At 43.9% G+C, this 13,549-nt stretch overlaps 1 protein-coding gene across 2 annotated transcripts in view; it reads left to right on the plus strand.

Annotated features, from left to right (window-relative positions):
• The window catches only part of ABCC3 (ATP binding cassette subfamily C member 3), a 50,006-nt gene extending 37,165 nt beyond the window's left edge, over window positions 1-12,841 (plus strand). Inside the window, exons 18-31 of one of the 2 annotated variants that reach the window (XM_065693295.1) lie at window positions 177-344; window positions 1,289-1,472; window positions 2,296-2,401; window positions 3,043-3,196; window positions 4,515-4,722; window positions 5,281-5,591; window positions 6,303-6,502; window positions 6,598-6,724; window positions 7,458-7,559; window positions 8,545-8,691; window positions 9,947-10,105; window positions 10,467-10,633; window positions 11,518-11,712; window positions 12,391-12,841. In XM_065693295.1, coding sequence (XP_065549367.1) covers window positions 177-344; window positions 1,289-1,472; window positions 2,296-2,401; window positions 3,043-3,196; window positions 4,515-4,722; window positions 5,281-5,591; window positions 6,303-6,502; window positions 6,598-6,724; window positions 7,458-7,559; window positions 8,545-8,691; window positions 9,947-10,105; window positions 10,467-10,633; window positions 11,518-11,712; window positions 12,391-12,499 — 2,337 coding nt within the window. In that variant the 3' untranslated portion in view covers window positions 12,500-12,841. Of the gene's footprint in view, window positions 1-176; window positions 345-1,288; window positions 1,473-2,295; window positions 2,402-3,042; window positions 3,197-4,514; window positions 4,723-5,280; window positions 5,592-6,302; window positions 6,503-6,597; window positions 6,725-7,457; window positions 7,560-8,544; window positions 8,692-9,946; window positions 10,106-10,466; window positions 10,634-11,517; window positions 11,713-12,390 lie in introns of those variants that run through there. The other variant, XM_065693296.1, reaches the window with a different exon arrangement.
• Window positions 12,842-13,549: the final 708 nt, after the last annotated feature.

Below are 13,549 nucleotides of genomic sequence, written 5' to 3' on the forward strand. Positions count from 1 at the left end.
GGCAGTGAACAAACAGATTTAGAGGCGTTCTGTTCCCGTCTCTGGCTCTGAGTGGGTTATTCTCTTCAGCATCTTATGTTTCGATTTAGTATCTGAGTGTTTGACTGGGTGAGAGCCATGGAAAGTCATAGCTGCTGTTGTGTGATGTGTTTTGTTCTCTCCTCTCTTCCCCCCAGGGCATCAACCTCTCCGGTGGCCAGAGGCAGCGAGTGAGCCTGGCTCGTGCAGTGTACAGTAACTCTGATATTTACCTCTTGGATGATCCTCTTTCTGCTGTGGACTCGCATGTTGCCAAGCACATCTTTGACAAAGTTATTGGTCCGGATGGGGTACTTAAAGGAAAGGTAAAGCTGGCGTTTAGATCCTCTTCAAAACACACACAAATGCTGATGGGTAACAGGAAAGCTGTTCCACCACTGAGGCTGGAAGTGCAGAATCATTCCTGTGTTCCATTGGCAATGTGGCACCTTTTCCCCACAGCACAGGCTGTGGTGAGCTGCTATTCAGGCATGCCCAGAAGTGATGTGATCTAGTCAGAACGTGTAGAGGCAGAAACTTGGCCTGACTTTTAAGATCCCTACCTTAAGATCTCCAAAAACAAGGCATTTGCAGAAACTTGCAAAGGTTGTCAGCGTAGTGCTGCTTGTTGGTACTTGGAGGCAGTGCAGAGGAAGTTGTAACAGCTCACTGGTTTTACAGAGGTCTTTGGCAGCCTGCAATCAAATTGCAGGCTCTTTGCTTCCCCTTTACTCCTGTTACGATCTCAGACTATCTCAGAGCTCCAAAGGGAAGGGCTGCAACGAAAATCAGTGTAAGGGAGAAGAGGAATAATCATTCAGTTGGTTTACTTCCCCCTGTGGTTATATCAGCAAGCAGTTGAAAGCAGGGTGAGTTCTTGTGCATATTTCCAGGCTAATCTGGCTAAAAAGGACATTGTATTTCCCCTGGCGTTTCACCTTGACACAATAACTCACTCCCTGTCCCAAAGATGTGGTAATAAGGAGGAAGTTCTTTCCTGTTAGGGTGCTGAGGCACTGGAATGGGTTGCCCAGGGGGGTTGTGAGTGCTCCATCCCTGGCAGTGTTCAAGGCCAGGTTGGATGAAGCCTTGGGTGGGATGGTTTAGTGTGAGGTGTCCCTGCCCACGGCAGGGGGGTTGGAACTGGATGATCTTGAGGTCCTTTCCAACCCTAACTATTCTATGATTCTATGATTTGGCTTGCTGAGTAGTGTTAGTCCTCACAGTAACAGCTGAGAGATGGGGGCTTTTTCTCTCTTTCCCTTTCCAGACCCGAATTCTGGTGACCCATGGGATCAGCTTCCTGCCTCAGGTGGACCACATCGTTGTCCTGGGAGATGGCAAAATCTCCGAAATGGGATCTTACCAAGACCTTCTGAAACAGAACAAGGCCTTTGCCGAATTCCTGCGGAATTATTCACTTGATGAAGACATCGAAGAGGACGAACCAACAGGTACAGAGTTGCTTTTTCTTAAAACATGTCTTTTTCTGTCAACCAGATTATAGATATTTTCTCTGTATAAAGGGGCCCCTGCTTCGTCATGACAACCTGGCATTTGCCTTTCTGCCCTGCTATGAAAATCATTGTCTATGGCCAGGTCTGTGTTATTGATAAACGTTTCCACAGATTTCTTTAAAATCATGAAAGTTTGAAAGCTGGCAATTTATTTTCCAATTGACAAAGTCAAGCTCAGCAGGAAAATGGAGCAGCCAGGAACCAACCGTACTTGCTGTCAAAGGGGCTGCACAGAGTACGGTATTTATCCTCAGTATGCTGCTGTTGTTTTTCATATAGTGAGGTGGAAATGAGATTTTCGTCTGGGTTACTTTTCAGCTTGGTTTGATTCTGATGAAATAATTAAAGACAAGAGCATTTCAGTAAATGTTTCCTCTGCGTGAGGGTGTTCCCATGCTCTTTGCATCAGACAGGCAGAGGGGAACATGTATGGTATCTTGTAGCAGCAACAGAGGCTTGCAGTAGTTCCTGCATGACTCCCTCATCCCAAAATCATGCCTACAGCATGCCCTAGAAGTGAATTTAATACTAATACTTAACATTGCTGATGCTCTAAATGAATGTGATATATATTCATTTGTCAGCAGCCAAATCTATACAATTCGGTTAGAAATGATGTAAGCAAAACTATTGGCAAGTTTATGCACTATGATTTTCCTGCTATGGAATTGGTTTTCATGACTCTTGCTTTGCACGGCCACCTCTTTTCTGTGCTGTCTGCTTTATTCGGCAGAAACTGAGGTGAGATCTTGTTTTGCAGTGCTGGAGGAGGAGGAAGTCCTGTTAGCTGAAGACACCCTCAGCATCCACACCGATCTGGCTGATAACGAACCGGTGACAAATGAGGTCCGCAAACAGTTCCTTAGGTAAACATGAGGTTCATGTGCGTGTGTCTGGGGTGAAACACATCTGAAAGATGTTATTCATGTGTGGCTGCTCAGTGGGGGCTTTAGTTTCCTCTTGTAAATAAATTGGTTTGGTGCCCTTTTGAAAATAAGTGTGAAACAACATGCAAAGATCAAACATCTATTCCTGCAGTCCAGTGCCCTAAAGTAACTCTGGTAACACCACTGCATGTATGAACCCACACAACAATTAACTGCCATGAGTTGCATGATAAATAAACCCTTTGCATTGTGCCTTTCCATTGGGAATCTTGGAAATCTTGATAAGTGTTTATAACCATACCCATAGATGCTGTCCAGCTACTGTTGATGTCAAAACAGAGAAGATCAGGGATTAGTTTCGAAATGTCTGTCTTGTGATGAAGCCTCTAGAGGCCTTTACTAAAGAGCCCAGGTACCTTTGCTGGGTACCATGTTTCAGGCGTCATCGAGCGTCACTGAACATTCAGAGGGGTGGTACAGGCACCTATGGCTGTGAGTGAGGCTGGCATGGGAGCTCAGCAGAAGAGCTGGGAATAAGTCCAATGTGCTGCGTCCCATTCCTGGTGTAGCACTGCCAAAATATGCCCTTTTTCTCCTAATGACTCTTGTGTTTTAACCAGGGAGCTTAGTGTCATATCTTCTGAGGGAGGAGAATGTCCCAACAAGATGTCAACGAAACGAAGAATCTGTGAAAAGAAGCCAGCAGAGCCTCCTCTGCCAAGAAAAAAACAGAATGAGAAACTTATTCAGGCTGAAACAGCTGAAACAGGAACGGTATGGTTTGATTCCCCACTCCCTTCTCCTGCATTCTTTTCTGGTTTATTTGTACACTTGCTCCAGTTCTGTTAAATGTAAAGTATAAATCACGGCTGCAGGCTTTAGGCATTAACCTGGTGGCCACGGATCATTAAAATCTGGGATTTTGGCAGAGGTTTCTGCACCTGGCAAGGGCTATGTACTTAGGGAAAAGGGGAAAAAATCCCTTCCAGCTCCTGCCACAGTTGCCTGATCCCGTGTCTCTGTGCTCTGTCAGCCCTGCTTTGTGCTGCAGAGCTTTCAGCACTGTTGGTTTTAAACCCATTTGGCTGCTGTTGAGTCCAGCTGCAGAACAGGCTGTTTGATGAACCGCAGCAGTGGGTTATAGGAGCCAGCTGCCTGCTGTGTGCCAGCGGGTCTGGTCTGCCTAAAGGATACCTACCACCCCATCTTTGAGAGCATTTTATAGGTACAAAAGAGGCTGTACTCTTCCCAAACAGGGCCAGGGAGTTGAAATGGGAGCAGGGAAAAAGAGAAAAGAAATTAAAAGAAGATGGGAATACCAAAGTCAGAGAGAGAGCAGGAGGTTTTGTTAAAGCAACCCCCTTCCCTCTGCTTCAGAAGGCTCAGTGTGTCCTGTTGAGCCTGATGTACATGGTCCATAGCACAGACATCTAATTAACTGTTTCTGTGGATTATTTTAGCTTACAAAGTCCCTAATCAACAACACTTGTTCCTTTAATTATTCCTTCTCATGGGTCTGGTCTTTTATAAGACTTGGTTTGGTCCTGAGTCTCTATCTCCTTTTGCTTCTCTGCCTTTATGCACTATCTTAGAGGCAGCATCTTTACTTTTTGCCAGCAGCATCATCTGTTTATGTTCCTATTGGGGTGCTCCAGCATTTGGTACCTCAGTTAAGCTGCTGCAAAGGCACCTGAATGGAGGCACATTCAGCACTTTTCTTTAAATAGGCCACTTAAAATAGTCTTGAGCTCGATAGCCTGCCAAGTTGCTTCTTTTGCCTGAAAAACTTGGCTCCTGTTCTCGTTACATCTTTTCTTACTTTTTTTCATAGTCTTAAAAACTAGACCCCTACAAAACTAATAAAATACCTCAAAATGGAGGAAAGGGGGATTTCAGAGGAGTTTCTGACTTGTTTTCGATGTCATTACCCTGACGTGGAGCTCCGATGGATGAACTGTTCCCTGGGGTGTGTTAGGGCTTGGGGCCGTTTTGAATTTAGCAGTTTCTCTGATGAAGAATTTGTGTCTTTTACACTGTTTAAACTCCTGATTGTGCAAGCTGTACAAACCAGTTGTGCTGTGTGATTTTGCAGGTAAAGCTAACAGTGTTCTGGCAATACATGAAGGCTGTCGGCCCTGTCGTTTCTTTAGTGATATGTTTCCTATATTGCTGTCAAAATGCTGCTGCCATTGGGGCCAACGTGTGGCTCAGTGACTGGACCAACGAGCCTGTGATAAATGGGTCTCAGCACAACACAGCCATGCGAATCGGGGTCTACGCTGCCTTGGGCCTCCTGCAAGGTGAGGCCAGATGAAATCACGATGTCTCAATGTTTAGTAAAGGGGAATTAAGTGGGAATGTCATGGCAGCAGTTGCTGTGGCCCAAAATTGTCCCACAGATCCTATCCTCAGAAAGGGAAGTAATGTAACCTGGACCTACAAAGTCTGAGCTCAGCCCAACACCTCTAATTTTGTTGTGAAGCCCTTGGAGGGGGTCATGGGGATGCTTGAGAGAGGCAGGTTGGAGAGAAAACATGCAAATGTAGGTGCGGAAGAGACTGAAGGGTTGGGGTGAAGTTGTAGCGTTAGGACTTCATGGAGGCTTGAGGAAAGCAGAGGGAAGATGGTTGTGCATCCATCTGATGTGGACAGCATGGTGAAATCCTACAGGACATGTTCCTGTGCCTTAGGCAGCAGCGGCTGCAGTGCTGCAGTGCTAATGTGCATGGTAATAGAAGGGTGGGCAGGGAATACGGTCAAGCAAAACAAGCTTCTAGCACAGCAAACTGCAGCGAGTCAGAGCTGTGAATTGGGCGCATCATGTTCACTGGTTAACACGTCTCCTCTTCACGTGTCAGGCCTCATAGTACTCATCAGCTCCTTCACCCTGGCCATGGGAGGCATTAATGCAGCCCGGTCCCTCCACACTGCCCTGCTGGAGAACAAATTTCACACCCCACAGTCCTTCTATGACACGACTCCCACCGGCCGGATCATCAACCGCTTCTCAAAGGACATCTATGTGATCGATGAAGTGATCCCGCCAACCATCCTGATGTTCCTCGGAACCTTCTTCACCTCTGTATCGACGATGATTGTAATTATAGCAAGTACCCCGCTCTTCGCTGTGGTTATAGTTCCACTTGCAATTCTGTACTTCTTTGTGCAGGTAACTGGAAAAAAACCTGACTACCACTGCAATGATTCTCACTCCATTGATGGTGTTTCTTTTTAGGAACAAACAACACGAATTTGGGGGGAAATTGAAATATCTGCAGTAATAATATGTTGGTGTAAACAGAACATCATTCTCTCAGAAAATGTCCTGAGAGATGTGACCATGGAATAACTCTTTTTTGCTCTTAAGTAAAAACAAGTAAGCCTACTGCTAGAGGTAGAGCCGTAGTGCACTTCAATATATTGAAGTGTGTATATATTTGACATACTGACAAGTGCTTAAGGTGGTGAGGAGTTAAAGTGTTGAAAATAGAAAGCATCAATTTTATTGATTTCTGAGCAAAAATGAAGCTTATTTTCTAGAGTGTAAATAGAGACCTGATAATGGAGGCGCAGATTTGTGCTTCATCATCTTGAAAAATGAGGCTCTTACAAATGGATTCGTTATTTTAGGCTATATTAACTAAATTGAAAGCGACATGAAGAAATTCTACTTACAGTCTATAGAAACTGCAGTTACCCAACACTGCTGTGAAGTGGAGCCAAGATAGCTTTCTTGAAATTCTTAGTATAGAGAATATTTGAGGGGGTTGAAGTGCATTGGTAACAATCTCCTTCAAATCCTTAACCTAACAAACTCTTCACTGTTAATTAAAAGATAAAGCATTTCATGTTTCCTTCCATTTTCTCCCCAAAATGGCAGCGCTTCTACGTTGCTACCTCCCGCCAGCTGAAGCGCCTGGAGTCCGTGAGCAGATCTCCCATCTACTCCCACTTCTCAGAAACAGTATCAGGGGCCAGTGTCATCAGAGCCTACGGCAGAGTGAAGTCCTTCATAGACATCAGTGACCTGAGGATGGATGAAAATCAGAAGAGTTACTATCCTGGCATAATATCAAACAGGTAAAAAGGCATACAATGTCGTGTTTCCACTTAGAGCATCCCTAACTGGTCCAAGCGACCATTTACCACTCTGCTTGCATCTGCCTTTCTCCCAGGTGGCTGGGCATTCGAGTGGAATTTGTGGGGAACTGTATTGTCCTTTTTGCTGCCCTTTTTGCTGTGATTGGTAAAAGCAGCCTGAATGCTGGCTTGGTAGGACTTTCAGTATCATATGCGTTACAGGTATGTGTTACAGCTCTCTGTTTGTTGATGGGTTTGCATTGTTGTGGATGGTCTGGATATATTGGCAATCATTTAAGTTTGTTAAAGCTGAAGTTAAGAAGGAAATCATAAAATGAGTTGTGGGACATCTGGAAACAATAGAGACTTACACTGAATGCTGACAGACCATTAGCAAGCTCTCATGCAGTAGGATTTCAGGGCACTTTGGGGGCATTGCGGTTGTGCTGCACCCCAGTATCCCCAGCAGCAGCATGCGGGAAGCTCAGGAAGTGCGAGGTGCACCCAACAAGAACAGGGTATTTGAGCAGTATGGGCTTAATGTGTCCTGCATCATGCCTGCTGGGTGTGATCAGTGTCCAGGTAATCACAGGCAGATCAATAGGATTCATAAATAGGCAAGATAAAGGGTACTCACCCAAGCTGTGGGCAGTTTAGCAGATTTAATGGCCTCAGTTTTCCAGTGAGACCCGTGACCAGGGAAATTGCTTCCAACCAGCTTTTTTTGAGGGCCATTTGTTAAATCACCATAGGATGCAGAAGCTTCTTCACCTGAGCACTTGATTCTCTGTAGATTTCTTGTCCCAGTAATGGGATTAATGTCAATGCAAAGGTAATTATTCCATTTGTAGTATAAATGTGAATCCATGTAATAGCAGCATCTGGTTTTGTTGTTGTTATTATTAAACCTGTTATTCCTCTGTGGGTGATACTTTTGCTCCTTGTCTTCTCCAAGGTGACCTTGTCTCTGAATTGGATGGTCCGAATGACTTCTGAACTTGAGACTAACATTGTGGCTGTTGAAAGAATAAAAGAGTACTCAGAAACTGAAACGGAGGTCAGCTACCGAGCATCAAGCATGCTCACCATCAAGTGTGGTGAAATTTTAATGCCCACATTTACATGGTCTCTCTTTAGACTCTTGAGACAATTCCTGCTCTGAGAGTGTTCTCATTTAACCTGAACAAATGTCACACTCTGAACTGTAATTTATGCTATCACAGCTCCAAATTATTACTGTGCTTATGCAGCCTGTGCTCAGCATCTCATTTGCTGCTACTGTGAGTGCCTATAGCACAAGAGAGATGAGTTTCACCATCAGAATATTGCTCCCATTGGGTTTGAAGCGTTTGATGCATAGTCCTACCTGCATTGACGGGGCTGTGATCCTGATAGTGGGCACAGCTGCAGTGCAGCTATCAGGCTGTGCACATGTTTTCAGTAGTATTTCTATTTAATCAGCGTAATCAGTCCTCGTCTCCCATGAGAGACCATCATACCTAGGAACACCGTACTGCCAAATCCAGGGAAAGCATCCAATCATCTACCTTTGTTGCTAGAGACTTTTAGAGGAGGCAGATGGAGCTATGCTGGGAAATCTGCTGCTTTCCAGACATCCTGGGGTCTGTTAGATGGGATACTAATGAGGAAATGAAGGATCTGAGGAGAACTGCAGTGTAAGGTTCTGGAGATCAAGGATTTAATCTGAAAGCTAAAATGAAGCTAGACAAGATGCTTGGTACATGTTATAAGCCAGAGCTGGAACTGGCATGAAACAGGCAGTGTTCTAATAAAGTTAATGGGAAAAATGTAAATGTATATCCATTGAGGATCTGGCCCTATATGCTCAGACTTCTTTTCTGTAAACTTCACACCAAAATGGGTGGATGCTTCAGAACCCATGGTTTTGCCTCATTATTTAAATGTATTTGGTAGTGGAGATTTGATTTATCAGAAACCCACAAACGTTAATGTTTGTATCTGAGTTTGAGTTACTTTTCCTTAAACCTTTACAAAGCATTTCTGACTTCTGTTTTCCTCAGGCTCCCTGGGTTATTGAAGGCAAGAGCCCCCCAGACGACTGGCCATCCAAGGGAGAGCTGGAGTTTGTGAATTACTCAGTGAGGTACAGGAAGGGCCTGGATCTAGTGCTGAAGGGTCTGAACCTCCAAGTGCACGGTGGAGAAAAGGTGAGTTACCAGCTCTGTGTCTTTGCTAGACCTTTGCTCTTGGGCTGCCAGTGACAGCCACGGAGTAGAGGACAGGGTCTACAAGCACACTTGCCCCAGTGGTGGAGACCTGCTCCTGGCACTGCAGGAGCTAGCACTGACACCCGTGCTGTTGGTGTGGCAGCATCCTCCAGGCTGGAAGCAGCAGGACCAATGGCATGGGGCTTTCTGGACTTCCCAAGTTAAGCTGGCAACAGGCTACTGTACATGGTGTAGGAGGCACCAGCACAAGTGACAAAAATTCAGTGACAAGAGAGTTTTTTCTGAAGCAGTGCAGATGGCAGAAGGAATTCCAGCTTTTTCCGCTCCCTGGCTTTCCCTGTGAAACTTCTGGCACGGAAGGATATGACATTCTTTGCTTGCTTAATCAGGAAATTGTCTTTGTTCTGGGACATTCATTTCTTCACGCTTCAATTGAAAGTTCTGGTGTTTGTGTGCTGGTGACAGAGCAATTAGCATGGGAAAGTCCCCCACGTAAAGGCTGATACTAGAAGAGAATTATCCTTACACTAAGCAGACAGGATGACAACCATCTTCTGGAATGAAGATACATGTGGTTACCATAAAGTCGGAATTGCTCTCTGAAAGGCCCTTCTTTCTTGTCCTTGCACTCCTAATATGGGGACTTCAGCTCATCACCCAACGTTACCTAGGATGGCTCTAGGCCTATGTACATATTTATATGCAATAATATCCTACAAGGATGCTGGAGAGGGACTTTTCATCAGGGACTGTAGTGATAGAAGACGGGGTGATGGGTTCAAACTGAAACAGGGGAAGTTCAGGCTGGATCTAAGGAGGAAGTTCTTTACTGTGAAGGTGGTGAGGCACTGGAATGGGTTGCCCAGGGAGGTTGTGAGTGCTCCATCCCTGGTGGTGGTCAAGGTCAGGTTGGACAGAGCCTTGGGTGCCCTGGTGTAGTGTGAGGTGTCCCTGCCCATGGCAGGGGGTTGGAACTGGATGACCTTAAGGTCCTTTCCAACCCAAACCAGTCTGGCATTCTATGAATACCATTCAAATGATGGGAATGGCGATATCCACATTGCAATGTATGACATGGGGTTTGTAGGGAAGGGTGGTTACATTCTGTCTTAGATTCCCATGTTGTGTCAAATATCTTAGAGGCATCTTGGGAGGTTGTTTCAGGATCTTTTGTTAGGTTTTGTTCTCATTTTAACTATCATCTGCTTTGTTGTCAAACCGCAATTTGATGTAGATTGGGATTGTTGGCAGAACCGGAGCAGGGAAGTCCTCGATGACGCTCTGTCTCTTCAGGATCCTGGAAGCTGCAAAAGGGGAAATTAAGATTGATGGTGTGAAAATTGCAGAGATTGGTCTCCATGACCTTCGATCGAGGCTAACCATTATTCCTCAGGTACGGTTCCTGTGTGTCACAGTAAGGGAAGGATCTCTCACAGCACAGCAAGCCATAAATAATGGTTTATCCACAGAGGAAAATGCTTTGTTACACTCAGAAAATTGTTTCAGAAAACACTATTTATAGTTTAAGTGATGCTGTTCGGCCACCTTCTAAGCTGATGCTGGGTGATAAAACAAGGTTTAGGATAAAGCATCTTTACAGTTGGATTTTGAGCTTGAAGTAATGTAGTTTCAGAGTGGATGGGATTGGCAGGTGGCCTACCTGCAGTGCAGTGGAGACTTCAAAGCAGTAATTCATAATATCTGTACTTATACAGCTAAAGCACTTGTCTAATGAACGTTGGGTTTATATCCAGGATCCTGTTCTCTTTTCTGGAACACTGAGGATGAACCTGGACCCGTTTAACAAGTATTCAGATGAAGAAATATGGAAAGCTCTTGAACTGTCTCATTTGAAGAGGTTTGTCAGCAGTCAGCCATCCATGCTGGACTATGAATGCTCCGAAGGTGGAGAAAATCTTAGGTAAGGAATGCTTGGACTAGAAACATACACTGAGCATTCACTGAGCTGTAACAGCGAGTAACGCTTGAGCGCAGGTTTACGCTGTGTCTGAAGTGATTATCCACATACCTCTGTTTCAAGAGAACCACTAAGGCTCAAACAGTTGCCCACTGTTCTGCCTCTGCCACCAATGATCTGGTTCTTCTTTGCTGCTGGGAAGGGTTTCTCCCAAACCAAAATCTTGTCTCACCAGTAAAGAAAGAAATCTCAGGGGGACATGGTATTAGAAATAGGCAGTTCCTTAAACTTGGTAGGAAGGGCAATACTATGGCAACATATATAACTGCTGTGCTGAATAGGAGTCCTCTGCCTAAACTGACGCCTTAGCAATGTTTATTTGCCATTATTATTTGGAAGACCCATGAAGACATGAACAAGAATGATAAAATGCCATGCTTTGATACTCTGCGCTGGCTCCTAAGGCTGTGCCGTAACCACATTATGTATGGGATGGATGTTTTTGTGATGGCAGAAAGGACTGACAACCTCAGAATGTTTTTATTCTTCCTTTTTTCTTCTCTTTTCATAAGCTTGCACATGCTCAGTGTGTGCTTTTGAAAACTCGGGCCGAAGCACTGTAATCATTCTGTAATCATTAGTTGTCACACTGACTGAAAGGGGCATTTGCTGGCTCTGTCAGTACTGGCAGTAAGTGAACACATACACTAAATTAGCTGAGTAATGCTGATGGATGTTGGCTCTAGGGCTGACAGACCAGGCTGTTTGCTAAATACAATTGGGTTTTGTTCCCTAACTTTACCTGGTGAGTAATCTGTTCTAGCACAAGTGATTGTAAGCAGCAGAGAGCCAAGGGCATCTTTGTGAAACCCTATCTCTGCTTGCAGCGTTGGCCAAAGACAACTTGTCTGCTTGGCACGAGCGCTGCTCCGCAAGACGAGGATCTTGATCCTAGACGAAGCGACAGCAGCCATCGATCTCGAGACAGATGATCTGATCCAGATGACAATTCGGACCCAGTTTGAAGACTGCACAGTGCTGACAATAGCGCACAGGCTTAACACGATTATGGATTACACAAGGTAAAAATCTCTTCATGGTGCGTGGCAGGGAGGCTCAGTCATTCATGGGGTACCTGAAACATCCCTTGAAAGGGTCCAGTTTGTCCCTAGATAGTCACACTGATGATCTTTGTCAGGTGGTATGTAAGCAGTGATGTTTAAGCCATATAATCCTAGAATATCCAGACCTGACTATGCCTCTGATGGTGTAATAAATAGGTTCTATATTCACTAACCAGAGCTGCACAAGGCGTACTTCCCAGCTGCATTAATAGCACTGTCAGCAAGCTTATGGATCCTTTTTGCACTAGCAGCTACTGTAACTTTTTTACTCACATCATATTAATTACCTTAAAATTTATATATATATAAAAAAATTAATGTCTCATATATATATATATTTTACTTCATGAGCTTTTATCTCCTTGGCTTTCTGGTACCCTATTTTCAATTCCAGAACTACCAATATGGTACTTTCCCCCTTTATTGGCCCTGGGAGATAGTGCCTTTTTAAATCAAACAGCAGCTCAGGTAGAACATTTATCATCCATTGTGTTTCAGTGTGTGAAAAGAATTGAGCAAAACAAAGCCAAGGCAACAATCAGAACAGTGTGCCTTGTGATAAAAAGGGATATCTCATTTCTTGCAAGGAATTCTCTAACATATTTTTCCCCCATCATCATCTTTTGTTTGGCACAGGGTTCTTGTTCTAGACAACGGAACAGTTGCTGAGTTCGATACACCCGCAAACCTTATAGCATCAAAGGGTGTTTTCTACAGTATGGCCAAGGATGCTGGACTGGCATGAAAAGAAGACCCTTTGGGGTTTTGGTTTGTTGTATTTGTTTAGTTTTTTCTGATATTACTGACTTGGCACAAAAGTGACTTGTGAATGTACTGTAATTTACCAACAGCTTTTGTAGTAGGCTGAACTTGTGATATGTGAACAAAATATTTTACAATTATAAGGACCAGAAAGTGAATTTTATATTTTTTAATATTTTCTATATACAGAAAGTTATTTTATTATATGCTTTTTCTTTCCCAAAGAATGCCAAACGTTCTGCCAAGCAAATGTATGTGTCACAGGGCAATATGTGCTGTATTCAGGTTTATAATTAGTAAATTATATTAACGGTACTAAAAATTACACCTGTTCTCTGTGTTTTCTGCATAAGGATTCATTGGTTCTGAAGTGGAAACAAGCCCTGTTGAGCAATGACTCAGCTGAAAAACAATGAAATAATGTTTAAGCTCTGTGTGACTCCAACTTCTTCCTTTCAGTCTTTCCCCCAGGACAATGGAGTTGAATGCAGCAGCTCCAAGGCTGTGAGCTATTCCAGGACCTTTGGTATCCCTGCCCAGGGCAACTTCAGCATTACAGAATTCCTCTTCAGCCTAAGAATTACAAGTAACATGTATTTAAAACTAAACCTGCAGATGGCTTAATATAAATCATTAACTACACAGCTTCTACCAGTGTGGTAGACTCCACATAAGCCTGCAGGGACATGATTGGCACAGAAGTATTAAAATTTTGCTGTATCTCTCTTGCACATGGAGTCATTATGAGTAAGACTCCACTTAAGCGGAGCAGATGTGTATATAATTTCTCTCATTCAACACTTAATCACCTGAAATAATGTGTGATTTGTTTTGCAGAATTAAATATCTACGTTATTATTGATAATGAAGCCTCCTCAGATAAAAGGAGTCCTGTGTTTAAACAACATGTGCTGCTAGAATCAGATAGAATGTCTTTTTGCTTTAGTTCCTCGCTCCCTACACAAAGCACCCTAGAAACCTACCCAGGAAGAAAAAGTTCCACTGTTTCCCCATAAGTAAAGTTCAGAAAGAC

The sequence above is a fragment of the Lathamus discolor genome, chromosome 13 (genome assembly GCF_037157495.1).
Source record: "Lathamus discolor isolate bLatDis1 chromosome 13, bLatDis1.hap1, whole genome shotgun sequence".
Classification (NCBI taxonomy): Eukaryota; Metazoa; Chordata; class Aves; order Psittaciformes; family Psittacidae; genus Lathamus; species Lathamus discolor.